Below are 27637 nucleotides of genomic sequence, written 5' to 3'. Positions count from 1 at the left end.
GCTTTGTCTAAACTTCCAGTTGCTCAGGCTACTTTTAAGCCATTGGCTGGCAAATACTTTTGGCAACAGAATCTTTCTTTCAAGTGAAATCTTACAAAAACCTCAATACTTAAGGCAAATGGAGGTTCAAGTTTATAATAAGCTTATTTTAAATTTATTATAAGTTTGAGTTTATAATATTTACTTACTGTAAAAATCAATGTAGAAGAATAAGTCTGTTTTAAAGAACACAGATTATTTCTGTTTTGTTTTGGTTGTCCAGTATGAAGAAAATCCTGATTCACAGATAAGAAGCTGAAATTGGTAATAGTTATTTTAACTACTAGAGCAATTTAATTGGAATCACAGGAAATTCTTCAGTTAAATTGCTCAAGTAGTTTGAAAGTAGTAGACATTTTTTTTCTCAGCTGAATCTCAAACAGTATCTACCAACCACTTGTATTCTTGATCATAATTTTAGAAGTCAGGTGAGACCTAAATCTTATTTTTAAATATGTAGTACAATACTATTGCAATTTGACATAATATTTCTCTTTTTATTGTAATAGATATTGTCATGGGGAAGAAAGTGAGTTCTGAATCTTGCATGACGTTTAATTGAGCCAGGTGATATTTTTGAAAATTAAAACTACTTTTTAATCTTTAATTTTAAATAAACCTTTTTGGGGGCCCCCTAACATTCTCCACAGAGTCCTGGTCTTAGAATACAGATTGAAAACCATTGTGTGAGATATGATTCTTCAGAAAGTGTTACAATACATTTTAGCCCTTAATATTATCTCAGTATGAATGTTGTTTATACATTTAACATCTCCTAAAATACCGTTTTCTAAAAGAATGCAAATAGAGACAGAATTTATTTTTCCCCTTTAACACTTATACCATGTTTACCATGTGCCAGGCAATATTCAAAGTACTTTAAATTTGATCACCAACAATCCTGTGAGGCAGGGCTTCTAGATTTTATGGATGATGAAGTTCAGGCAGACAGATATTAAATAACTTGTCCACAGTCACAGCTAGTAAGTGATAAGTGGTAGAACCAGGATTCAAACCCAGAGAGTCTGGCTCCAGAGTTCATGCTCTAAATCACTGTACTACACCACTTTTCACAAGGAAGACCCATGAATTCACTGTGAAGAGGGTAGGGTGTTGGAAGCCTATGATACTATATGTGCGTGTGTACATATATTTTTAGTTATTGACATTACCTAGTTGTTGATTCCTTCTAATATTCTATGATCCATATTTAGGTAATTATTCTTCCAAGTATTAGTTAAAGATGAGGACAGCTTAATATTAAGAACAGTAGCACAAAAAAATAGTTTTTAACAGATAAAATTTTTAACAGATTAAAGTTTCAAATAAATTTCAAATTCCATACTATTAATATATTTTAAGTTTAGAACAAGACACTGCTACAAACATGTTTTGCTGTTTAAGATATGGTCGTCTTATTATTTAAGAACCAGTTTGAGTGGCATAGGTACTTTAAATTATGAATTAAAATTATGAAACCTGTCTTTAAAATATGTATATTTACCCAAATATAAATACTTAGAGTTTTAATGGGCAGAAATTTGATATAGTTCAAATATTATTTCTCAAGAATTAAAAATAGCTAAATATTAACTAAGGCATCCATAAATTCAAAATGTGTGAGCTTTTGAACAAGCAGTGAACTGAAGTTATTATTATTTTTTTAAATGATAGAAAAAATATCTACAAAGAGCTTCCTAAGTGAATAGTAAGAAGATTTTGTGCTTAATAAAGAATATTCAAATGTTTAAATATTTAAAATATTTTATATATATTTTAAGTTCAGAGTAAAAAGACTTTTAAATTAATGCAGTATATTGATTGATAATAAATTGGTTTACTAGGCAATGTTTAGGACGTTAACATACCAATAAATATAAATATGGTATGTTAACGTCCTAAACGTTGCCTAGTAAATCAATATACTTGAATCTATAGTTTTTTTTTTTTGTTTTGTTTTTTTAAATGAGGTCTGCCTGTAGGTACATATGGTTTGTCTGTCTTCTTTTTATTTTATTTTTTTTAAAGGAACTTCTTTATTTATTTATTTATTTATTTATTTTTTGGCTGTGTTGGGTCTTCGTTTCTGTGCGAGGGCTTTCTCTAGTTGCGATAAGCGGGGTCCACTCTTCATCACGGTACGCGGGCCTCTCACTATCGTGGCCTCTCTTGTTGCGGAGCACAGGCTCCAGACGCGCAGGCTCAGTAGTTGTGGCTCATGGGCCTAGTTGCTCCGCGGCATGTGGGATCTTCCCAAACCAGGGCTCGAACCAGTGTCCCCTGCATTGGCAGGCAGATTCTCAACCACTGCGCCACCAGGGAAGCCCTGAATCTATAGTTTTATTCTCATATTTCACTGTTACAAGTACATACCAGATGACTCTTGACTGTCCAACTGCTCATTACTATAACTATTGTCCTGGTTCTGCTTCTTCCTGGGTGACCATGTACAAGTCTCTTAATCTCCATGAATCCCAGTTTCTTCACCTGTGCAACAGGGATACAAATGGTTTGTCACAGCATCATTATAATGATTAAATTAATACATGTAAAGTGCCTCACCTGTGGTAGGTGCTCAGAGAAGGTTAGTTTCTTTCATTTATCACCAAGTCCTATCTTAGCTATTTAAGAAATGTCATGATATATTTATACACAATATTTTATCTATTTTAAGACATACTTTAACATCTCTAAAACTGTGATGCATTTTACACTCAATGGTAACTTGTCAAACAGATGGCAGCTGTGAAAATGTTGTCATTGTTTTCATGTGAGTTTATGTTTTCTTTTTTATATATGTACAGAATAATATATGATATATACATGTGCCATTTAATTGGTAGCACATCTTTCTTTTTTTAATAAATTTATTTATTTATTTATTTTTGGCTGAATTGGGTCTCCGTTGCTGTGCGCGGGCTTTCTCTAGTTGCGGCTAGTGGGGGCTACTCTTTGTTGCTACTCTTTGTTGCGGTGCTCGGACTTCTCATTGCAGTGGCTTCTCTTGTTGTGGAGCACGGGCTCTAGGCGCGTGGGCTTCAGTAGTTGTGGCACACGGGCTCAGTAGCTCTGGCTCGCGGGCTCTAGAGCACAGGCTCAGTAGTTGTGGCACACGGGCTTAGTTGCTCCGCGGCATGTGGGATCTTCCTGGAAGGGATCGAACCCATGTCCCCTGCATTGGCAGGCAGATTCTTAACCACTGCACCACCAGGGAAGTCCCATCTTCTTTCTCAATGGCACATAAATTGACAGTATTTCTTATCGTTGATGGCACCTTGAATTCAATGAAATACCATAAGAATAACCTCTGTCTTATGCATAATAATAGCACCATCTCTTATTTATCATCCCATTTGTTGTTTTTACAGACTTTATGCAGTTGGTGGTCGTGATGGCAGTTCTTGTCTCAAGTCAGTAGAATGCTTTGACCCTCATACTAATAAATGGACACTCTGTGCACAAATGTCAAAAAGGAGAGGGGGAGTAGGAGTCACTACCTGGAATGGATTGCTGTACGCCATCGGAGGCCACGACGCACCTGCATCCAACTTGACTTCCAGACTCTCAGACTGTGTGGAGAGGTAATTTCCTGTGAAGGAAAACTAGGAATAAAAAATCAAACCTAAGCCTCTGACACTTCCACACGAATTGATAACTCTTTATTGAGCATCCACCATGTGCAAGGCAGTTCCTTAGGAGCTCTGTAAACACTGGGTGGTCTGCTCAGGCCATCTCTCAGTCTGTCACCAAGAGCCTACTCAGTCTTCTCTCAATCTGACCTTAGAATTGATTATACAGTTTATTAATTGAATCATATGACAAACATTTATTGTGTACCTATTTTGTACTGGACATTGTACCTAATAAGAAAAGGGGTTTGACAAATTTCACAGAGAGTTAATTACGGGCTGGAGGCCAGATAAGAAGCAAAAAGGAGAGGGACATTCCTGACATATTTTGATATAGAATGAAGTAGTATGAAATACTAAAAGAAAATAAAGGGCTAGTAAGGCTTGAAAGCTTGAACAAGTCATCCTTGTTCGAAACTCAAATATGGGCCTAGGTAAAGAGCCCGACGTCAGTGGAAGCTCTGGACAGTGGCTTAGGCTCCCATCTGCTATGGTCAGTGGAATGGGGAGAATTGAAGGGCTTTAGGAGGTAGAGTCAATAGGAGTGTGTATGAACACTCCAAACCAGGAAGGAATATGTTTCATTCAGAAAACTGGAAGGCAGCCACTGTCATTGGAGAACAAAGAATGATGGAGAGAGTGGCAGGAAAGGAGTGGGGGGACATTGGGGCAGATCATACAGAGTCTTGAGGCCTTATTAAAAACTTTGGATTTTAAAGAGCAATGGGAAGTTAGTGAATGTGTGTGTATATTATTCAATAAATTATAAATGACTAGAAGAAGAATAAAAAGTGAAATGAAGGTTTGTTGATGACAACAAGTGCTTTCTATGAAATAATAAGCAGAGTTGGTTGGTGTTTTTTGAGAGAGCATGATAGTTACACCTGCATTTCACCTGTATTGGGGAGAAAATAATTCAGACTATGCTTGTTACATGTTATAATCCAGGAAAGGGATATAGGAGTCTTTATATACTTTGCCCCATAAATTACAGGCCCACTACAGGACTGCACCCAGTGAAAAATTGTTCATTGATACAAGAAGTATTGGAAGCAGTATAAGTGATCTTAGCATGATGTATCTGCTCTTAGATAGACAATTTGGGGCAGTTCTAATTAACATACTTCATGAAAGGAACAAGAAGCTCCAAAAATGGACAGTTAGCAATGATTGAGGCTGTAAGTCATCTTACATAGAGCTTCATGAATTGATTTCCTCAAATTTTCAGTAGGCAACCTGAAACCTTAAAGCAGTTTTCAACATTTACATTAGCTCTTTTGACTTGTTTAAGTGTTATGCATCTGCAAAATAACTCTATTATGTTGTAAGTTAAAAGTTTTCAGGAAAATATTGATATTTTTCTCTAAAATATGTTCAAATGTATTTTATATAGCAGATAAGATACAAGATTAAAGGACGAAACTATTTTTATGTAAAATATCGTGAGAACAGTATCAGCTCCAGTTCTAAAATTTTCTTTCAGATATGATCCCAAAACGGATATGTGGACTGCAGTGGCATCTATGAGCATCAGCAGAGATGCCGTGGGAGTCTGTTTACTTGGTGATAAGTTATATGCTGTCGGAGGGTATGATGGACAGACTTACCTTAATACAGTGGAGGCTTACGATCCCCAGACAAATGAGTGGACCCAGGTATGGCACTTCATTTTTCATTTTTACACTTACTCTGTTTTTATTACAAACAATTGTTTTGGTAAAACAGATCCTCTCAATTATGTCCAATATCAAAATATATAGCATAAACATGATAAAGTCATCTTTTAACTAAATATAAGAAAACAGAGGGAATATTTAATTTTATAGTATAGTTAAAATCCAAAATTACCTTTAAAGTATAAGTTAGTACTCAGAGAAATTCTTGTTAGTTGGTTATTATTATTATTATTACCTGCCACCATTTACTTGCTGAGAATTGGTGAGATGTCCTAGCATTGATAGAGCTGATAGGACCACAAGAGGGCTGTAATAAAGGGAGGGAGATTGTGGAAAATTAAAAACAAAGATAGTAGTCAGGAACAAATGAACCACTTACCCATACATGAGCAATAATTTTTAAATACTCAAGCCACAGATATTTGGGAGCAGATCAAATGTCTGGTTATAACCTAGTAAAGATGGCAATCCTAAATTACATTAACAAGTAAGAAACCTGACCTGACAAACTTAACAGAAAAAATTCCCTCTTTGTCTACTTCTGAGAGGGCCTAGCGCTTCTAAGAATGATCTTTTGAGATCTTTGTTTCCATCATCACCCAGAACAGAACCAGGAATTTTCTGCCTCTGGCATCCAATTCAGTATATGGTACATAAAAGGCACTCAAATGTTTAATTGAGCCAAGGTTTTCCTGCGTACAAGGAGCAGTGGTAAGTACTGTCAAGAAAACAATACTTATGAGAATCCCTGCTGTCACAGAGCTTAACTACTTAGGTAGGTGAGATCTGCTCATGTAAAGGGAGGAGCCACAGTGTGGAGCAGTTGGTAGGAAGTGTCCCATGGTATAGGCAGTGAGTGGCCTAGGAAATCAGGGAGAAGAGAGAAAATGGCTGTTGAGAGGGCTTCAGTAAGGAAGAAGTGGGATTTAATCTAAGCCTTAATGAATTGATCCAATTCAAAAAGATAGAAGGAAGGGGCTTCCCTGGTGGTCCAATGGTTAAGACTCCTTGTTTCCACTGCAGGGGGCGAGGGTTCGCTGCCTAGTCAGGGAACTAAGATCCCACATGCCACGCAGCGTGGCCAAAAAATAAAAGGTAGGAGGAAAAAGGAAATTGTGTGAGAAAACATGAAAGAAATGTCACTAAAGCAGAAATATGCAGGCTCTGTTGAGGAAGTGTGGCGGGTTATAAGGCTCCATGCTTGAGAAGAGTAGGAGTTCTTATTGGAGAGGAAGGTTGGGGTCAGGATGGAGGTCTGCAATGGTCAACCTAAAAAGTTTGGTAATGAGAATCCAGTGGAGACTTTTAACCAAGAGAGCAATGCAGTAATAGAAAGTCCACATGTCAGCAGCTGGGGACAGGGTAAGTTGGGTTAGGAGCAGGGGAAGTGAAACCTGGGTGAAAGGAAAACATTTATAAAGTTACTTCAGTTATAAGGCTTGAGGTGTTAAATATACAGATGGATTCAAGAGATATTACCGAGTCCTGTTTATTTTTAATTCATACACTTACTAGGTTGTATAGAGAGGTGCAGCTTCTGAAGGAAACAGCAAAAGAATGATCAGAGAGTGTCTTAGTAGATAATGAAATAGAGCATTAAAAGAAAGGTGGGGAGCGGGGGGCTTCCCTGGCAGTCCAGTGGTTAAGATTCTGCGCTCCCAACGCAGGGAGCACAGGTTCAATCCCTGGTGGAGGAACTAAGATCCCACATGCTGCATAGCGCAGCCAAAGAAAATAAATAAAATGTTTAAAAAAAAAAAGGAGAGGGGAATTTCAACAGCATAAGGAAGAATGAAGAAGATTTGTCATTCATGAAGTTGTCAGGACCTTTGAGAATATGATAGAAGCAGAAGCCACCACACAGTGTAAAAAGTAAAGAGAAGAGTAAAAAGTAAATGTGGGAGCTAGAGGGGCATACAATTTTAAAATAATGATGATGATAGAAAGTTAATACTTACTGAGCCATTTTATGTACCCGACTCTGGTCTAAGTACTTTACATTAAAGAATCTTCCCAACAACCCTATAAGGAAAGTACTATTATTTCCTCACTATGTTGGATGAAGAAGTCTGAGACAGAGAGGTTAAATAGCTGACCCAACGTCACACAGCAGATAAATGGTGGAGTTAGAATTTGAGCCTAGGATCTTTTTCACAATAGAGATGAAGACAAGAGAGTTGAACTGGATTCCAGATACTAGAAGGAGAAAGCAAAATTGAAGGGCACTTTTCTGAAAGAAGGACAGAAACAGAATTGAGAGCAAAGGCAGGTCCTCCTTAGACTGGAGGAAAGATCTTATCCTGCAAAGCTGGAAGGAAAAATGAGAATATCAGTGTAGAAAGATACAAAGTGTTTTTAAGTGAAGAGAAGGATAGAAAAAGAGACTTAGATTGTATGACCTTGATCTTGTTTCTTAAGTAAGTGAGATCACTTGGTGAAGGTGAGAAGGCATAATTTGAGAGCTTGAGTTAGAGCTACGGGATTTCATAGAAATTATGAGATTACCTACCATCAGCCTCCTACCATGGCAGAAGTAATTGTGAATGATAACCAAGGAATCCAAGAAGAGATAGAAGAATCTCTTTTCCTGAGATGTATTTTATTAAGCCCTTGGGCCAGTTATAAGGAAACCTATTAGCCAGTATTTCAGACTTGCTGTTACAGATAATTAATACCTTATGCTGAATCACCCTGTATCAAAATTAATAATCTGTGACCACATAGCTCTTTGGTTTACATGCCATCTCCATTACTTTTTAAAAAATTCTTTTTATTGAAGTACAGTCAATGTACAATATTATGTTACAGGTATACAATATAGTGATTCACGATTTTAAAGGTTATGCTCCATTTATAGATATTATAAAATATTGACTATATTCCCTGTGTTGTACAATATATCTTTGTAGCTTATTTTACACATAATAGTTTGTACCTCTTAATCCCCTAGCCCTATTTTTCCCCTCCCCCTTCCCTCTCCCCACTGGTAACCAATAATTTGTTCTCTATATCTGTGAGTCTGTTTCTTTTTTGTTATATTTGCTAGTTTGTTGTATTTTTTAGATTCTACATATAAGTGATTTTAAAGCTCCTAAATGTGAATTTACAACTATAGTATCTGAAAAATAAATGTTTTCCATTCAATGTTTCTACAAATGGACAAGAGGACATTTATTTGTACAGGGAATGAAATGTGATTACAAAGTCTTAAGCCACCACCCACCCCACTACCAGCCTTGACCCAAAGCAGGAGGTGACTACATTGTATTTAATAAATTCTCTAAGCTAAACTTTCTAGCTGGTTGCCGTGACAGCATCAGCTATTCACAATGTAGAGACTTAGTGTCTTGAGTGTTTTGAGAAAAGCTGCTAATTACAGGCATTTTGATTTAAATGACGTAGAGGTTACTTCTAGAATACTGTAAGTAGATATGGTTTTTAAATAGGTTATTTGTTCAAAAAGATATAACAGTGATCAAAACAACTGATTCAGATGGAGAACAACCAAGAATTCTCTTACAATTGAAGTCAGATGTATTCTTAAAATCCACTCATTTGTCTGGGGAGGAGGAGTCAAAATGACTGGAAAGTCACTTTGATATCATGTATTTGACAAAAATACTTTATGACATACACCCACATACATAAGTACAAAACAAACTTTCTTAGTACTTTATATTAGTCACCCCTTCCCAAATGCTAATGTCTTAATTCTGTTAGCTCAAATGCATAGATTCTTACTGGGCTCCAAGTAATCCTTCTTTTAAAACTATCCTTGTCCACACTTACCTCCGCTATGAATTGCCCAGTGTCAAGAGTACTTTAAAAAAAAAAAGACAAGAAGTGAAAGATTTAAGAATTGTTCCTAATGCATAAGTCAAGATTATACTTTTCCCGTAGTACCTCATACTTCTATCTCACTGTCATGGAGTTTATTCACCAGGTTTGTTTCCACTCCTAAGGAGTTCAATCGGTGGTATTTATTATTTATTCACTCTGGTAAAAAGCAGTAGAATGGGTTTAGACTCTTCAGCCACGCTGAGAAGGTCATCAGTGAATGTGAAGTTAGTGGTTCCTCTGGAGTCGGCAGACCCAGGACATGTGGTATATTCTGTGTACTCTCTCTGAGATAGCACTTCTGCTGCATGGCCTCTCAGGATAATACTTGGTATTTTCTCCATATTAGTCACAAAGTTACTCTAAGTGTTCAGCATTTCCTCACATCCATATTGTGCATCATGTTGGCCAAAATAGTGTTTCATGTAGAACAATTCCTGTGCTATCTTTAAAAATCACCTTTAAAGAGAAGTAAATACTACATAATTATGTTATATACCCAAAACAATTTAGTCTATGAAGCTTTGGCATCAGGAGGAAGAGCCTTGTTTAAGACCTGGGCCAGCTTAGGGTTCGGGCAGCAGCTCTTTGCCAACAAGTATGAACTATTTCAATATTTCACCGACTGGTGTGGTATTATCAATGTTTTTACCCACAAACCCAACATGTGTCTTTTTTTTTTTTTTTTTTTTTAGGTTGCTCCACTGTGCCTAGGAAGAGCTGGGGCTTGCGTTGTGACTGTAAAGTTATAACAGTGCTTTGTTTTCTAAATGAAGATGTTCTCTTCCTTTATGAATTTAGTATAATTGTTCTACTATCGATGGATATGTTTTTAGTAAATTTGCAAGGCCACATTCCGGGGCACGAAGTGCCTGGTCTCTAAGGGAAGATGTTAAAACAAGGAAGAACCAGGATTAAATACTTTTATTTCTTAGCAAATCAAAACTGCAGCTGGTGGATTGTGAACGTATGTTCCTGATATAAAATATGAGGACAAATGCACTGCTCCTGACACAACCCAGTGTTAACCAGGAATTTCATTTCTTTTAATAATCAAGCCCATTTTGCTCATATTATCCACATTTCTTTTATTACAGTGCAAATACCCCAGATAAAACTTCTAATGTTTTGATTTGTAACTTTATCATACATGAATTATGGTAATTTTTATTCTTTTACTTAACCACAACCACTGTTTTAATGATATTACTAAAGACTATGCATTTAGTTGTTTTCAGAAATAGCTGCATTATATATGCTTCGCTTGTGGATATATTTCTAAAATCGGCTTAGTCCAATGAATAAAGAAAAATATTAAAGAGTTAGAACAACAAAGACCAAATAAAAACTTGATATGACCTTTGGGATCTATTTAAATATTCATTCCATCTAGATTAACCAAGAACTCCACGTTATGATATTCTTAAATTAGAATTGAAACATGGTGTTTTGCATTAAATTTAAGATATGCAAATTTTGTGGAGAAAATGTTATATACCCTCTAATGTTCTTTCACCTAATTAGCATTTCATCGTGTGAATTTGCTTTCTTTTATATTGTTAAAAATGTTTTGATTTTGTCTCTTTATATTGACAGAACTGTTTGGATATTCTTACGTTCTCAGATCTCTGTTTGCCTCCCCTGCCTTGTTTGCTAATTTTTGCCGGAGTTAGTTAATCCTTTGTGCTTCTTTGTAATCAAACAGTTTGGGGGGAATGGGCTTATTGAATGTTTGAAAAATAAGTTTAAAGTGTTTATTACCCAAAGTTTTGTACATTTGTACACTCTTAATTACACATGTGAATGTTAATATTCTCAGTGAATTATTTATTGTTTGCAAAAATGCACTGGGCAGTAACATTTTATGATAAATCCTTTAAGGTATAAGTCATTAACTTATATCTTAATGTAAAATGAGTATAAACTAAATTCCCACCTTTTAAAAGTCCATATTTTGGTTAATGTGTTTTTACATTTTATATCAGGGTAGACTTTATTTTAGTTGCTTCCTTTAAAAATTAAAAGAAACTTTTTTTTTTTTAGCTGATTTTGAATGCTCGTGAAATGTTTCTACACAGGAAACCAAGAAACTTAGTACGTCTATTCACAAAACAAATTCCATGGGCATTTTACTGGCGTGGCCACTAAGAAAATAGCAGTGATAGTGACAAATACATTAATATTTCATATATTCATTATAGTGTGGCTATGAATTCAGTTACTTTCCTGACAAGGAGGGATCAGTGGTAGAGTATATTTATGTATTTAGGGTAAGGGAGAGAGGAAGAGGAAAAGCTATAAGAAACAAAGCAAAAATTTCAAAAGCAGAAATGTGTCAGTACATCATCCCTTCTTGTGGAGGCTTAGACCTGTGATTTTGGACTTGTGATCATTTCTCATCTCCACTCATTATCCACTCTCTTGTCCCCTGTGCCCGCAATGGAGTCAGACTCATCTTAAAGTAAAGGAACTAATTCATTTCTCTGAGGATCTTCCTTTCCTTTATGGGATTCATAGAACAGTCCCTTTGATTTTTTATCCCACTGAAGGGGGCCTCTCTAATGCAGTTTTGTCATCAATAGGCTCTGCTCTTCTGGGTACTAGTGAAGAAAACTATTTCTTTTCTAGTGACAGAGCATTCACCAAAGCATTCATTCTTCTAGTCTGGGATCTTATAAATCTAGAGGAAAATATGGCCCTTCCTTGTGTGCATCATCTAACATTGCTGCCTTGACTTTTACTGTTAGCTTCTGCACTGAGATGTCTAGCTGCTCTTAATTTTAACCCCAATTAATGACCACCTTATGAAAAATAATAATATTTCTTATAATTATTGAATGCTTATTATGAACTAGGAACCAAGTTTTTGCATGTATTAATGCACTTAATCTTCACAGAAACCTTATGAGGTATGTTCTGTTATTATTCTCCTTTTTACAGATGAGGAACCCAGGTCAGGAAGAGTTTAACCCCAAGATTCTATATAGCAAATAAGTGGCAGAGCAGGGATTCAAACACAGGCAGTGACTCAGGGTCCATTCTGTCATCACTCCTGTTTCTAGGTAGAAAAAGAAGTTTCCTTTTATGTGAGAAATCATTTACTTTAACAAAAAGAAAAGTGAAGAAGGCTTATGCTTTTTAGAAGTGAAATTTATCAGTCACACTCTTATCAGAAGATTTTTGTTTCTTACTATTGGGAAATTTTGTTTAAATCTCTTATGGAATTTTATATACATTTTGCTTTAGAAGAGTAAATGTAAGAAAACATACATTTCAGGTTTTATAAATATTAGATAAATTGCATGGTATTTTGGATGGCTGAACCATAAACAAATTTATTCATCAAAAATAAGCTTTATTGCCAACAAAATAGGTAACCTAGATGAAATGTACAAATTTCTAGGAACACACAAATCACCAAAACTGACTCAAGAAGAAGTAAAAAATCTAAACACATCTATAACAAGTAAAGAGATTGAATCAATAATCAAAAACCCCTCAACAAAGAAAGTACAGAACCAGAATTTAGTAGAAATCGCTGGTGAAGTCTACCAAACATTAAAAGAAGAATTAACACGAATTCTTCTTAAACTCTTACAAAAAAATAGATTAGGAGTTAACACTTCCTAATTCCTTCTATAAGACCAGCATTACCTTGATACCTAAGCCAGACAAAGATTATATACCATGACAAACTAAGATTTATTGCAAGAATATGGGGATGGTTCAACATATAAAAATCAATCAATGCGGTATACCACATAATAAAATGCAGAGAACTCAGCTAGAAGAAACTAGAACAGTGACATGAAAATAAAGCTCTTTGTTATTTAAAAAGAAAAATAGAATGAAGGGAACATAAACAACATTAGAATCTCAATTGATAAGAAAAAGCATTTGACAAAAATCAATACCCTTTCATGGCATTCAGCAAACTAGGAAGAGAATGGAACTTCCTCAGCCTGTTAAAAGGCATTCATGAAAAACCCACAGCTAACAGCATACTAAATGGTGAAAGATTGAAAGGTTTCCCTCTAAGATCAGGAAAATGTTCACTCCCACCACTGCTAGTCAACATTGTACCAGAGTTCTAGCCAGAGCAATTAGGCAAGAAAATAAATAAATAAACAAAAGGAATCCCAATTAGAAAGGAAAAAGTAAGGCTCTCCATTTGCAGCTGACATGATCCTGTATGTTAAAAATCCTAAAGAATACACACACAAACTGTTAGAGCTAATAAACAAATTCATTAATGTTGCAGGATACAAGATCAACACACAATTGTTAGTTGATTCCTATACACAGGCCCAAAAAAAGAAAAAAAAAAGCTAAGATGGAAATTAAGAAAACCATTCCATTTACAATACTTGAAAATAAATCTAACCAAGGAGGTACAAGGCTTATACATTGAAAAGTACTAAACATTGCTGAAAGAAATTAAATAAGACCTAAATAAATGGAAGACATCTCATGTTCATGGTTTGGAAGACTTAATGTTAAGATGGAAATACTCCACAAATTAGTCTGTAGATTCAATGTAATCTCTGTCAAAAGCCCAATGGCCTTTTTTTGCAGAAATGGAAAAGCTGATCCTAAAATTTGTGTAAAATTGCAAAGGACCCAAAAGAGCCAAAACAATCTTGAAAAAGAAGAACAAAGTTGAAGGACTCACATTTCCTTATTTCAAAATTTATTACAAAGCTACAGTAATCAAAACAATGTGGTACTGGTGTAGGGATAAACGTATAGACCAAAAGCATAAAATAGAAAGTCCAGAAATAAACTGTGGTCAACATATTGTGGTCAATTGATTTTCAACAAGGGTGCCAAGGCCATTCAATGGAGAAAATAGTCTCTTCAACAAGTGGTGCTGGATATTCATGTTCAAAAGAGTGAATTTGGATCCTTACTTTACAACATATATAAGTATTAAAGACCTAAATATAAGAGCTAAAACCATAAAACTCTGAGAAGAAAACATAGGCATAAATCCTCATGACCTTTGATTTGACAATGATTTCTTAAATATGACATCAAAAGCACAAGCAACAAAAGAAAAAATAGATAAATTGGACTTCATCAAAATTAAAAGCCTCTGTATCAAAGGATACTATCAAGAAAGTGAAAAAACAACCCACAGAATGGGAGAAAATATTTGAAAATCATATCTGATAAAAGTCTAGTATCCAGAATATATAAGGAACTCTTACACTCAACAAAAAGGCAATCTAATTTTAAAATGGGCAAATGACTTGAATAAGCATTTCTCCAATGAAGATATATACAAATGGCCATCAAGCACATGAATAGATTCTCAACATGATTAGTTATTAGGGAAATGCAAATCCAAACAATAAGATACCACTTCACATCCACTAGGATGACTATAATTTTAAAAACAGAAAATAAGTGTTGGAGAGGATGTGGAGAAATTACATAGCAAAGAAAATGGTAAACCAAGGTGGAGCTTCCAACATCAAGGAAGTGATTGAAAGAAGATGAAAGACTGAGGAATGAGGCCTTGAACTCAGTATGTCAGGTCTCCCCACCGAGTCTCTGGGCCTGAAGACAAGCAGAGCCTCTCTTAGGTGTTGAAGCATTTAAATGAAATTGGGCTAAAAGCTCATGTTTTATTAAATTGCCTCAGACTTGGTCATTTGTTTACCGAAATATAGGGAGGTTGAGTCAACTTGATTACGTGGCAGATACTGTGTGCTGAGTACGTTATGTATATGTTCATACATTTAATCTTTACAATAGCCCTATGAAGTAGATATGATTATTCCCACTTAATGATGTAGAAACTAACAGAGCCAAATAACAGAGCCAAATTTAAAAACCAACCAGATGTGTATGACCTTAGAGCCTTTAACAAAAATCTATGCAAGATTGCCACATGCAGGTGAGTTCTGGCTGTCCTGATTACATAGGATGATGATACCTATTTGATGCCAAGGTTAGATATTGCGATAGTGCCCTCATCACATCTGTGCTACATTTTAAGCTTTTACTTTTAATGAGTAGAAACAGGCTGGGTAGTTCTGCCTATTATGTGCATGGTTGCATACACACACACACACACACACACACACGCACACACACACGCACATGCAGAAACTGATCCTTACTAAGTACCTTTCAGTGGTGAGAGGACAAAAGCAGGGCATTTTAGTAAGGATGGCATATTTAATGTCCTGGGTACAGAGAAGAATTGGTGCTGTCAATAGAGTGAAGAGCAGGGATGCTGAGTAGACCAGTAATGAGTGGAAATGAGAAGATGAGCCATTAGTAGAAAGTCATGAATCCATTATTAGAAGTTTAGTATAATTTAAGAGAGACAAATGCTTAAAAATTCTAAGGATATGAGGAAGATGATTCTGTAGTTATGATGTATTAGTCAGGGACCAATCAGGAGACAGAAACCACACAATAATTTGAACAGGGGAGGTTTCATATAAAGAATTAAATGCTATAATAGAGGACTGAGCTCACAAAGGATTGGCTGGTTATTAAGATTTGGAATTTGATTCTGCCCTATTTGCAAGCTAGTAAATTAGCCTGTTATTGTTTCATGGATGCTGGCTGAAGACACAAAACTCCTGGATCAGAGAAAAAGGACTTTATTAATCAAGGCGTAGAAAGCAGTATGACTGTCATCTTTGGGTTAATTCCCCTTGCCTCCCAAGTCCCACATGAGCAACGTGGAAGATCCCAGGTAGGAAATTCCCTGACTTGGGGAATCCACTACTTTTGTAGTAAATGGTAGGCAACCCTGAATTTAAACTATGTCTCAAATTTTAAAATTAATGTGTAGCATCTAATATTCCTTCCATGATCTGATTCCCTTGTCCAGCCCCAATTAAACTTCAGATTCAGAAGTTCAACAGAGACATGGAGGTACATCTCATGTTCTACCTAAACATCAATTGAGAGAACGCTAAAGGATGTTCTTTTCCTTTTCTGCATGAACTAACAATAACAACAAAATCTATTGTGGCCATCTTAGACTGTGTCATACCAGCCTATGGAACCTTCCTTGGAGAAACGAAGAAAAAAAGAAAAGAAAAAATGAGTGACTAAATAATAGAAGAAAAAAGAAAGAAATAGAACATGGCAATGGGGAAAAAATGGTTTACAGGGGATATTATGAAGTTGAACAGAGAAGGGGGAAGTAAAGAATAGGGAACAAACTATCAAGATTTACAAGGCTTTTGAAAGTAAAAACAACAGCCCTTGAAAAATGTATACTGTTTACCAGTAATTTCAACCTTAAGTACCATCTGATTTTGTTGCCAAGCCAATTTAAAAGTAGGTAAGAGAATCAGAATGACTGACTGTAAAATTAATCTAATTCAAATAAAAACATATGAAGGACTTCCTTGGTGTTCCAGTGGTTAAGAATCCACCTTACAATGCAGGGGACGTGGGTTCAATCCCTGGTCAGGGGAACTAAGATCCCACATGCCTCGGCGCAACTAAGCCTGCACGCCACAACTAGAGAGCCCGTGAGCTGCAACAAAGACCCAGCTCAGCCAAAATAAAAAATAAATTTAAAAAAAAATTTTTTTTTAAAAAGTAATTTAAATTTCTTTTAAAAAAGCATTTTCCTATCCTAATAATGCGATCTAAAGCCATTAGGTGGAGTATGGCAAGGATGGAACCTGCAGTGGTGTTGAGGGACGTCATGGTAGCCCCATGTGGGGTATTGGAGTCCAAGTGGGGTGAAGAGGGCATCCTACAGAGGAGAGGGATGGCCTGGGGTAGGATGTCAAACCCCAAGCAAGGTAAGGAGGGTAACCACACAGGGGGCAGCCTGGCATTAGAAAGTCAGAGCCTGAGCAGTGAGGAAGGTGTGTGTGGGGAGGATGACACATAACGAGTCTAGAAAGAGGACTTAGAGCCCGGCAGGGAGGCGTGGGCATCCGGGCAGAGAGGGAATGGGGGCAGGGATTAGAGAGTGTTTGCATACAAGGGTGTGATGTTGTGATTTATAATAAGAAATATGTATCACTATTTGTCTTCCAGTTTCTGGCAGCCTCCTAAAACCCTTGGAATTTCCTGACCTGAGGGGCATCAAGGTGTCTTTTGTGTGCTAATGAGGTAACTTTCCGAAAGCACCTAAGGATGGAGGTCTGTTGCCAGGAGAACCAACTTAGTGATTAGAGGGTTGGAATTTTCAGTCCCACCTCCTTTACCTCAGGGGAGGGGAGAGAGGCTAGAAGTTGAATCAATCACCAATGGCCAATGATTTAACCAATCGTGCTTTGTAATGAAACCTCCATAAAAACCCAAAAGGATGGAGAACTTCTGGGTTGGTGAACACGTGGAGATACGAGGAATGGAATGCTCAGCAAGGACTGGAAGCTCTGAACCCTTTCTCCATACCTTGCCCTGTGCATCTCTTCCACCTGGCTGTTCCTGCGTTATATCCTTTTATAAACTGGTAAATAAAATGTTTCTGTGAGCAGCTCTAGCAAATGGATGGAACCCAAGGAGGAGGTTGTTGAAACCTCCAATCTATAGCTGGTTGGTCAGAATCACAGGTGACGCCTGGGCTTGAGATTGGTGTCAGAAGTGTGAGGGTGGGTGAGTAGAGGGTAACAGTCTAAGGACTGAGCCCTTAACCTGTGGGATCTGCCAGGATATTCCCAGGTAGTGTCAGAGTTGAGTTGAATTGTAGGACACCCAGCTGGTATCAGAGAATTGCTTGGTGGTGTGGAAAAACCCTGCAGACATTGGAATTGGTCCCAGAACTATTAAAGGGGATTAATCATATTAGTGATTATATTAAGGATAATGAAAGACCAGATTCTTACTGTTGGAGAAGAGAGTTATGAATACAGAAAAGGAAAAAAAAACTAGAATGAACACTGTAGTGTTGAATTGGAATTGGACATATTAGTATGAACTCAGTTTTCAAGATAGATTTAGGTAGATGATAGATAGATAGATAGATAATAAATAGATAAATAGATATATTCCCTAGCTCCGTCCACAGAGAGTCTGGGAATAGCAGTGATCACATCTTGTGCCCAGATCTTGACTGCTAAACATCACTTTCTACCAAAAGGAATGACAGATCCTTGGGCAAATGGCTGGTTCCAGAGTTGAGGCAGGGAAAATACATGGTGAACCTGGAACATCTTATTGTGCCAGTAAACAAGGCTGTGCTCAAAGAATGTTGGGGACATAGCAAAAGTACACAGAAGTCAGCTTCGAGGGGCTTCCACTGGCCAAACTGGAGCCAATTTAAGCATAAAAATACATGAGAATAATGAATATACCCCTTTGAATAACACAGGAATCCATACAGGTATAAATGAACACACAAACTGAAAGTTTGATGAGGAACAAGATACTTACATGGTTCTAAGATATCTCCCCCCAAAATACTCATTTATTACAAAGGGCAAAGGATAACTTTACAGGTAAGAAGCCTGGCAGATACCACTTTAATCAAGTGATCAAACTGAAAATCATCAGTAATGGGACAAATCAAAATCTTATGCCACAGGATAGAATGGGATGAGAACACAGCATTACTTCTGTGATACTCCTGCCAAAAATGCATAACATGAATCTAATCATGAGAAAATATCAGACAAAGTAAAATTGAGGGTCATTCTACAAAACAACTAGCTTGGAATTTTCAAACATGTTGAGGCATGAAAGTTAAGATTGAGTAGCTATACCAGATTGAAGACTAAAGAAAAATGGCAATTAAATGCAATGCATGATCCTGGATTGAATTCTTTCACTGTAAGCAACATTATAGAGACAACTGTCAAAAGTTGAATGGTTCTGTGAATTAGATGATAGTAATGTATCAATGTTAACTTCTTGATTTTTATGGTTGTATTGTGGTTTTGTAGATAACTGTCTTTGTAGGAAATACAATGTATTCTGGGGTGATGGGCCATCATGCTGGCAACCTACTCTCAATTCAGGGCAGGAGTCAGGGTTGGGGGGGGTGGGGGGAGTTACTTTTCTGTAACTCTGATTGTTTCAAAATTTGGGAAAGTGGTTTTTAAAAAATAGGCCCATTTTAGGCTTAACACATGTTCACTGTGTTCTAGGCCTCCTCCTTCTGGTTTTCCACAAAGCAAATTTCTTGCCTTCCTCAGATGTATAGGAAACATTAGTGGAGTTGAAAATCATCTACAAGTAATTGATTATTGAAAACTGCACATCTGATCTCAGATTTGCCAGTGATAGCTTCTCCGCATATAACTCCATCAATGAGATCCATTTTATGAAAATGATCCATATTGCAAATGAAGCAGACAAAATTCAGTTTTCAATTTCTTCCTTCCAAGAAATTCTTAGAAGCAAATTGATACCCTTCCCTGTGGAAGAGATTAGATAAAGTGAGAGAAGGCATGGGAAGAAATGCTGAAACCTTTGAAATGAGTAGCATATATTTTACACATTAACTACGAAGATAAAAAGGTGTTTATATTCAGGGATAGCCTTAGGGTTTGAAAGACCTGATGTAACCAGAGTGTGTTAGGGCCTTAGCTCTGTGTTATACTAGTGGTCCTCCTATAGATAGAAGTATCAGCTAGAAGAAATCTAAGGGCAGGTCTCGGGTCCCTGACCACTTCTGCCCTGTAAGTCTGATCCTGTGTGTTTATCATAGAATGTTGCAGCATAACAGTTACATTACTTATCCATTATTTTCAGTCTTTCAGAATAGTAACTTTTCACTCTCAAATAGTAACTTTTCCCTTAGTTCCAAATACATCCCATCGGCTTGGCATTTTTAAATACCATAGGATATCTTTTTCTTTTTTTTTAAGAAAAATTCACATTTCTGGTGTGTTTTCAAGAAAAATCTTGAAGTCTGCAGCTACTTAAGACAATATTCACATTTCTCAACCCTACTACTCTGATTTTTCCTATTCTCTTTTTATTTTTGTTAATTTCTTTCCTTGCCTTTGGTATGCTTCTCTTCTGCCCTTTTAGAGAAAGCATTATTTTCAATCATTTACCCTTGGAGGACAGGCCCATCCAGAAGTTTTTAAATTACTAACACTAAGGGACTTCCCTCGTGGTGCAGTGGTTAAGAATCCACCTGCCAATGCAGGGGACACAGGTTCCATCCCTGGTCCAGGAAGATCCCACATGCCACGGACCAACTAAGCCCATGTACCACAACTACTAAGCCTGTGCTCTAGGGCCCGCGGGCCACAACTACTGAGCCCATGTGCAACAACTACTGAAGCCTGTGCGCCTAGAGCCTGTGCTCCACAACAAGAGAAGCCACCGCAGTGAGAAGCCCACGCACCGCAACGAAGAGTAGCCCCCGCTCTCCGCAACTGGAGAAAGCCTGTGTGCAGCAACAAAGACCCAATGCAGCCAAAAAATAAATAAATAAAAATTTAAAAAAATAAAGACATAATATTAAAAAAAAATCGCTAATAATTGAGACAAGGGATACCCTTTGGTCACTGCATGCTCCTCATTGAGGACCTAAACACCCAGTTTAAAAAAAATTCAAATCCCCAGATACAGTATATTCTTAGGTATATTCAGAATATAGGTAAGTCAGAGCTTCTACCTAAGGCTCTTTATGAAACAAACAAAAAGCCTGGATTGTGTGATTAGGTAGATTCAACAGTTGTTTTATGACAAGGTTTAATCTGATTTTCAGAAAAGCTAGTTTTGTTTTATCAAGAAAATCACATTAAATGTAAAGATTCAGTGTTTGTGCATAGGCTTTATTTTTTAAATTAAGTCAAAATTCATATAACATAATATCCATTTTAAAGTGAACAATTCAGTAGTATTTAGTATATTCATATTGTTGTGTAACCACCACCTCTGTCTAATTCCAAAACATTTTCATAAGCCCAAAAGAAAACCCTGTAGCCAGTAAGCAGTAACCCCCCATCCCTCCTTTCCCCAGCTGCTGGCAACCACCAATCTGCATCCCATCTCTATGGATCTACCTATTCTGGGTATTTCATGTAGAATAATACAACATGTGACTTTATGTCAGGCTTCTTTCACTTAAGCATATTTTCAAGATTCCTCCATTTTGTAGCATGAAATGTAGCAACACTTCATTCCTTTTTATTTTGGAACAATATTCCATTGTATGTGTATACCAAAATTTGGTTATCCATTCATGGACATTTGTGTTGTTTCTACCTTTTGGCTAATGTGAATAGTGCTGCTATGAACATATGTGTACAAGTATTTGTTTGAATCCCTGTTTTTAATTCTTTGGGGTGTATACCTAGGAGTGGGATTGCTGATTCATATAAGTAATTCTATGTTTAACTTTTTAAGGACCCGTCAAACTGGTTTCCAGAGCAACAGAGCTATTTTACATTAGTGAGCATAGGTTTTTACCAGAATTAGCTCTCCACTTTCAGAAACAAAACAGGCGTTCCATCTGCTGTTTTACATTTGGCATACTCTAGAATAAACCAATGGTTCTCACCTCTGTACACCACAGAATTAGAGAGAGAGAGAGAGAGACAGAGCAGGAAAGAAATAAAAGATAGGCTTCATGTCTAGACATTCTGTTTCAATAAATCTGGGTTGAGCCTGAGCCACCCCAAGTGACCCCAAGTCATTCTAATGGCAGTCAGGATTAAGAACTACAATATGAACTCCGGGGAGTAATGCAAAAAATTTCCCCTAGAGAATAGAAATCATTAAATTGTCATGGACCCAGGACTAATTTTTTGTTTTGGTTTGGGTTGGGTTTTTTTTTATAGATCTGTATTGGAGTATAATTGCTTCACAATACTGTTTTAGTTTCTGTTGCACAACAAAGTGAATCAGCCATATGCATACATGTCCCCATATCCCCTCCCTCTTGAGCCTCCCTTCCATCCTCCCTATTCCACCCCTCTAGGTCATCGCAAAGCACTGAGCCGATCTCCCTGTGCTATGCTGTTGCTTCCCACCAGCCAACAATTTTACTTCAGTAGTGTATATATGTTGATGCTACTCTCACTTCGTCCCAGCTTCGCCCTCCCACCCCATGTCCTCAAGTCCATTTTCTATGTCTACCTCTTTATTCCTGCCCTGCAACTAGGTTCATCAGTACAATTTTTTTTTTTTTTAGATTCCACATATATGTATTAGCATACAGTATTTGTTTTTCTCTTTCTGACTTACTTCACTCTGTATGACAGACTCTAGGTCCATCCACCTCCCTACAAATAACTCAATTTTTTCTCTTTTTATCGTTGAGTAATATTCCATTATATATATGTGCCACATCTTCTTTATCCATTCATCTGTCGATGGACACTTAGGTTGCTTCCATATCCTGGCTATTGTAAATAGTGCTGCAATGAACATTGTGGTACATGTCTCTTTTTGAATTATGGTTTTCTCAGGGTATATGCCCAGTAGTAGGATAGCCAGGTCATATGGTAGTTCTATTTTTAGTTTTTTAAGGAAACTCCATACTGTTTTCCATAGTGGTTGTATCAATTTACATTCCCACCGACAGTGCAGGAGGGTTCCCTTTGCACCACACTCTTTACAGCATTTATTGTTTCTAGATTTTTTGATAATGGCCATTCTGACCAGCATGAGGTGATACCTCATTGTAGTTTTGATTTGCATTTCTCTAATAATTAGTGATGTTGAGCATCTTTTCATGTGCCTCTTGGCCATCTGTATGTCTTCCTTGGTGAAATGTCTATTTGGGTCTTTCACCCATTTTTTAACTGGATTGGTTTTTTTTTGGAATTGAGCTCCATGAGCTGTTTATATATTTTGGAGATTAATCCTTTGTCTGTTGTTTCATTTGCAAATATTTTCTCCCATTCTGAGGGTTGTTTTTTTCGTCTTGTTTATGGTTTCCTTTGCTGTGCAAAAGCTTTTAAGTTTAATGAAGTCCCATTTGTTTATTTTTGTTTCTATTTCCGTAACTCTAGGATGTGGGTCATAAAAGATCTTGCTGTGGTTTATGTCAAAGAGTGTTTTTCCTATGTTTTCCTCCAAGAGTTTTATATTGTCTGGCCTTACATTTAAGTCTTTAATCCATTTGGAGTTTATTTTTTGTGTATGGTGTTAGGTAGTGTTCTAATTTCATTCTTTTACATGTATCTGTCCAGTTTTCCCAGCACCACTTATTGAAGAGGCTGCCTTTTCTCCGTTGTATGTTCTTGCCTCCTTTGCCATAAATTAGGTTCCCATATGTGCATGGGTTTACCTCTGGGCATTCTATCCTGTACCATTGATCTATATTTCTGTTTTTGTGCCAGTAGTTTACTGTCTTGATTACTGTAGCTTTGTGGGATAGTTTGAAGTCGGGGAGCCTGATTCCTCCAATTCCGTTTTTCTTTCTCAAGATTGCTTTGGTTATTCGGGGTCTTTTGTGTTTCCATACGAATTGTAAAATTTTTTGTTCTAATTCTGTGAAGAATGCCATTGGTAGTTTGATAGGGATTGCATTGAATCTGTAGATTGCTTTGGGTAGTATAGTCATTTTCACAATATTGATTCTTCCAATCCAAGAACATGGTATATTTCTCCATCTGTTTGTGTCATCTTTGATTTCTTTCATCAGTGTTTTATAGTTTTCTGAGTACAAGTCTTTTGCCTCCTTAGGCAGGTTTATTCCTAGGTATTTTATTCTTTTTGTTGCAATGGTAAATGGGAGTATTTCCTTAATTTCTCTTTCTGATTTTTCATTGTTGCTGTATAGCTTCTCTTCTCACTTATGAACTCATTAATTAATTTTAATTAATTTAATTTAATTAATTAAAATTTAATTTTAATTAAAATTAAAACTAATTTTAATTTCTTAATTTCCTTGGCTATTTGATTCATAGCCATGTATCTGCACCTAGAATCATGCTTGGCACAGAATTGGACAAAAATAATTGGCTTAATTTTGAATATTCAATTATATATATTTTTTAAAAAAATAAATAAATTTATTTATTTATTTATTTTTGGCTGCTGTTGGGTCTTTGTTGCTGTGCACGGGTTTTCTCTAGTTGCGGCGAGCAGGGTCTACTCTGTTGTGGTGTGTGGGCTTCTCATTGCAGTGGCTTCTCTTGTTGCAGAGCACAGGCTCTAGGCATGTGGGCTTCAGTAGTTGTGGCTCACAGGCTCCAGAGCACAGGCTCAGTAGCTGTGGCACATGGGCTTTGTTGCTCCGTGGCATGTGGGATCTTCCTGCACCAGGGCTCGAACCCGTGTCCCCTGCATTGGCAGGTGGATTCTTAACCACTGCGCCACCAGGGAAGCCCCAGATATTATTTTTGAATACACTATCTTTCTCTAGTTATTGTTAGGCTTATTAGACTTCCTTTCTATATAATATTGGTAGTAAATTATTTATTTCCTCAAATGACTATCATTTTAAAGTTTGGAAGTGTAAATGATAAACTGGAGGCAAATTATAAGATGATCAAACAATATTGGCATTTCCTGGAAGTGTAGTATGCAATAAAAACTTTCTGAATTTATATCTATTTATCTTTAAAATCTGAATTCCACCTAAATTTCCTAGTTTCTTTATCTGTACTTAGTGTTAAATGTCATTATTTTCCATTCTCAATCCCATGCTATCCCTCTTTCTCTTCACCTTGGAAGCTCTCCTCTTTCTCTCTTTGGAAAAACATTTTTCTGATATTATAACAAGTTATGTTATTCATTCTCAATATCCTTTTGAGAAGCTTCATACCATTTTTACCAGCTTTTATAGCAGATTCTGACAAATACTTTCCTCATAATGCCATACTTTTCCAGATAAATTAGAGGTTCCTGAAGATTACTATAACATTTATTTATACTTAAATAAGGAATCAATTTTAAGTTGTATAGTTTATTTTAAAAAATAGCTCTGTGCACTCTAGAATTACCCCTTCCCATAGATTGTATAACAGATTGGCTAACTCTTCAGTGAATCTCTCCCAACAAATGGACACCAGATCCTTTCCCAGATATACAGGTTTAATCATGTTTCTGGTTCTTAAATTTTAGAATGGGAAGCTGTATTTCTCTTCTTTCCCAAATATTTTACATAAAATTTTGTATTCAGGTAAGGATACACATATTTCCAAGGTATACAAAAACTTCCAGAAGAATACCACAACTAAAAATATTTTAATCAATTTTCAACTTCCATTATAGATGAGAAAAGTGAATCTTAGGGGGAGTTCCCTGGCAGTCCAGTGGTTAGGACTTGGCACTTCCACTGCCATGGCCCAGGTTCAATCCCTGGTTGGGGAACTAGGATTCTGCAAGCCGAGGCGCAGCCAAAAAAAAAAAAAAAAGAAAGAAAAGTGAAGCTAATAATTATCGCTACAATGGCAATCATATTACAGTATATAAATGTGTCAAATTAACATGTTGTACACCTTAAATCTACACCATGCTATATGTCAAATATATGTTTCAATTAAAAAACAAAAGTGAAGCTGAGAAAGTTAAGGACATAATCTGTTACTAACTGGTTGTTACTGGGTTCAAATCAGTTTGTCTGCATCTTCCACCTTCTACCTCATTACCTCTAAGTATCCTTTCTCTTTTATCCACCTACTGAAATCCTACCTATTCTGTTAGCCTAATGAGAAAAACAGAATAATAAAAAACAAAAAACTAGGCATTAATTAGGATCCCTGTTTTATCTAAAATAATAATACCAAATGCTCCTTGCAGCTTAAAAATAATGAATTGAAAAGTGACTTTCAGAGGCATATACGTGGAAAAGATTTGTTGCTTTGTAAATTTAATCAACATAAAAAGGAATACAGACTGTTTTTAGTATAACAAGTATGACAAAAAAGTGGAGAGGATTTAGGAAACAAATATGGAGAGAACAGTGGCCTCAAAGTGTAATCCCCAGATGGGCATAATCAGCATCACCTGAAACGTGTTAGAAACGCAAATTCTCCACATCAACCCCAGAAGGACTAAATCAGAGACCCCAGATGGAATCGAGCAATCTGTGTTTCAGCAGGCCCTCTAGGTGAGTCTGACACCCACTAAAACTACCAGATACACAGTAAAGTTAGAGAACCAATTTTTCTAAATGATTCAGCCTCAGAAGCAGTGGAAGGAGTTGAAAAAGTTAATTTTCTTGGTATGGGGAAACTAAAAACTTTTATTAGGATTGTACGCTTTTCTATTGCTCAGTACTAAGCACCCTAATAAATGTGTTATATTATTTGACCTAAATAAATGTGTTAAATACACACATATATACCGTAATTATAAATACATAGTAAAATTGGTATACATAGGGGCAAAAACTAGAGGGAAATATGCCCCCCCAAATTAATATGTTGATGTGGGATTTTTATTTTCTTTCCTTTTAACTAATTCTCCCATATCAGGTAAACATAATACATAGAAATTTGTACGCTTTTCTCCTGTTAATTGGTCTTACGTCAGTTTAATTCTCAGGCCGTAAAGGTAAAAGTAAAATTTTGTCTCACATTCCCTAAATCTAAAAAGTCCCATTCACTCTGTTTTAAATACTACAAGGACAATTTCTGAATTTCTACTTCTCTAACCTTTTTCTCCTTCACTCAATCACCTATTAAAAACATCTCCGTTTAAATGTGCAGGTCTTGCACCCAAATTTGAACATCTGAAGATACAAATATATCCCCAGCAGAAATCAGTCTTCAACTTTAACATCCCTTTAATAGCTTCAGAGTGATCTCTTTGCGTGGATTGCTTAAGAGTACTGCCCCATGAACCAACTCCCCCCTCCTTTTATCCACACTCAGCTCCTTTCTTTTCTTGAAATTCTCAGCGCCCTCCTCTGGCTACTATTGACTTCTTAGTAGCCGGGGCCGAAATTTACGCAGGCGCTTTCCATCGTCTCACAGAGTCAGCCTCCCCTGGGTCGCATCCAATCAAGGCCCAGCCAGAAAGCAGGGGCGCAGGAAGCCCTCGCGAGGTTCAACTTCTCTGGGCCTTGCTTCGCGGGCATCACGTGATCTCAGTCCACGCCTCCCGCTCTTCCTTGCGGAGGTCGCTACTAGGCACTGTCCTTCAGCTGGCGCTCGCTGATTGGCCATTGCTCGCGAGGTCTCCTGGGTGACGGGAACGCGGTAGCCTTCTTGGAGAAGACTGGGTGCGCCTGCGCACTTGCTAGATCGCGCGGCTGCTGCTCGAGGTTTGAGATGAAGGTAAATAACTTACGAACCCCGGGGGAGCGGGAAGAAGCCCGCCAAGAGTCGCTTTGAGGATAGGAGCTTGTGACCTCCCTTCGTCCTCCCGAGTGCGTGAGAAGTGGGGAAGGGAGCGGGGCGACCAGGGAAGGGGAGAGCAGGGGCGAAGTTGAAGGAACAAGGGAATAGGAAGGAAAATTGAAGAGGAGAAGGCGGGGAGGGAGGCCTCTCATTTCTGGGACCGCGGATGGAGTTGGTGCTTTGCGGGAAGAGGGAAGCCCGCCACGGCTGGAAATGAGCAGACTGGATCTGAAGAGAGCCCGAACTTCGCACGGTGGAAAGAACGAGTTGT

At 37.1% G+C, this 27637-nt stretch overlaps 1 protein-coding gene across 19 annotated transcripts in view; it reads left to right on the top strand.

Moving 5' to 3' along the window:
• KLHL5 (kelch like family member 5) overlaps positions 1 to 27637 on the top strand; it is a 187984-nt gene that overhangs the window by 77797 nt on the left and 82550 nt on the right. For 12 of the 19 annotated variants that reach the window (XR_014244094.1, XR_014244095.1, XM_082390390.1 and 9 more), the window contains 2 exons: positions 3408 to 3620; positions 5152 to 5323. Coding sequence is in view for 16 of the 19 variants with exons in the window: in XM_082390390.1 (XP_082246516.1) it covers positions 3408 to 3620; positions 5152 to 5323 (385 nt within the window). In the remaining 3 variants the exon portion in view is untranslated. Of the gene's footprint in view, positions 1 to 3407; positions 3621 to 5151; positions 5324 to 8790; positions 16745 to 17206; positions 20386 to 27175; positions 27396 to 27637 lie in introns of those variants that run through there. The other 7 variants (XM_082390388.1, XM_082390389.1, XM_082390386.1 and 4 more) reach the window with 6 other exon arrangements.

The sequence above is a fragment of the Balaenoptera borealis genome, assembly GCF_965194805.1.
Source record: "Balaenoptera borealis genome assembly, chromosome: 4".
In the NCBI taxonomy this organism is placed as follows: domain Eukaryota; kingdom Metazoa; phylum Chordata; class Mammalia; order Artiodactyla; family Balaenopteridae; genus Balaenoptera; species Balaenoptera borealis.
Note: the sequence above shows the minus strand (reverse complement) of the source record. Positions and strands in the feature narration are given on the sequence as shown.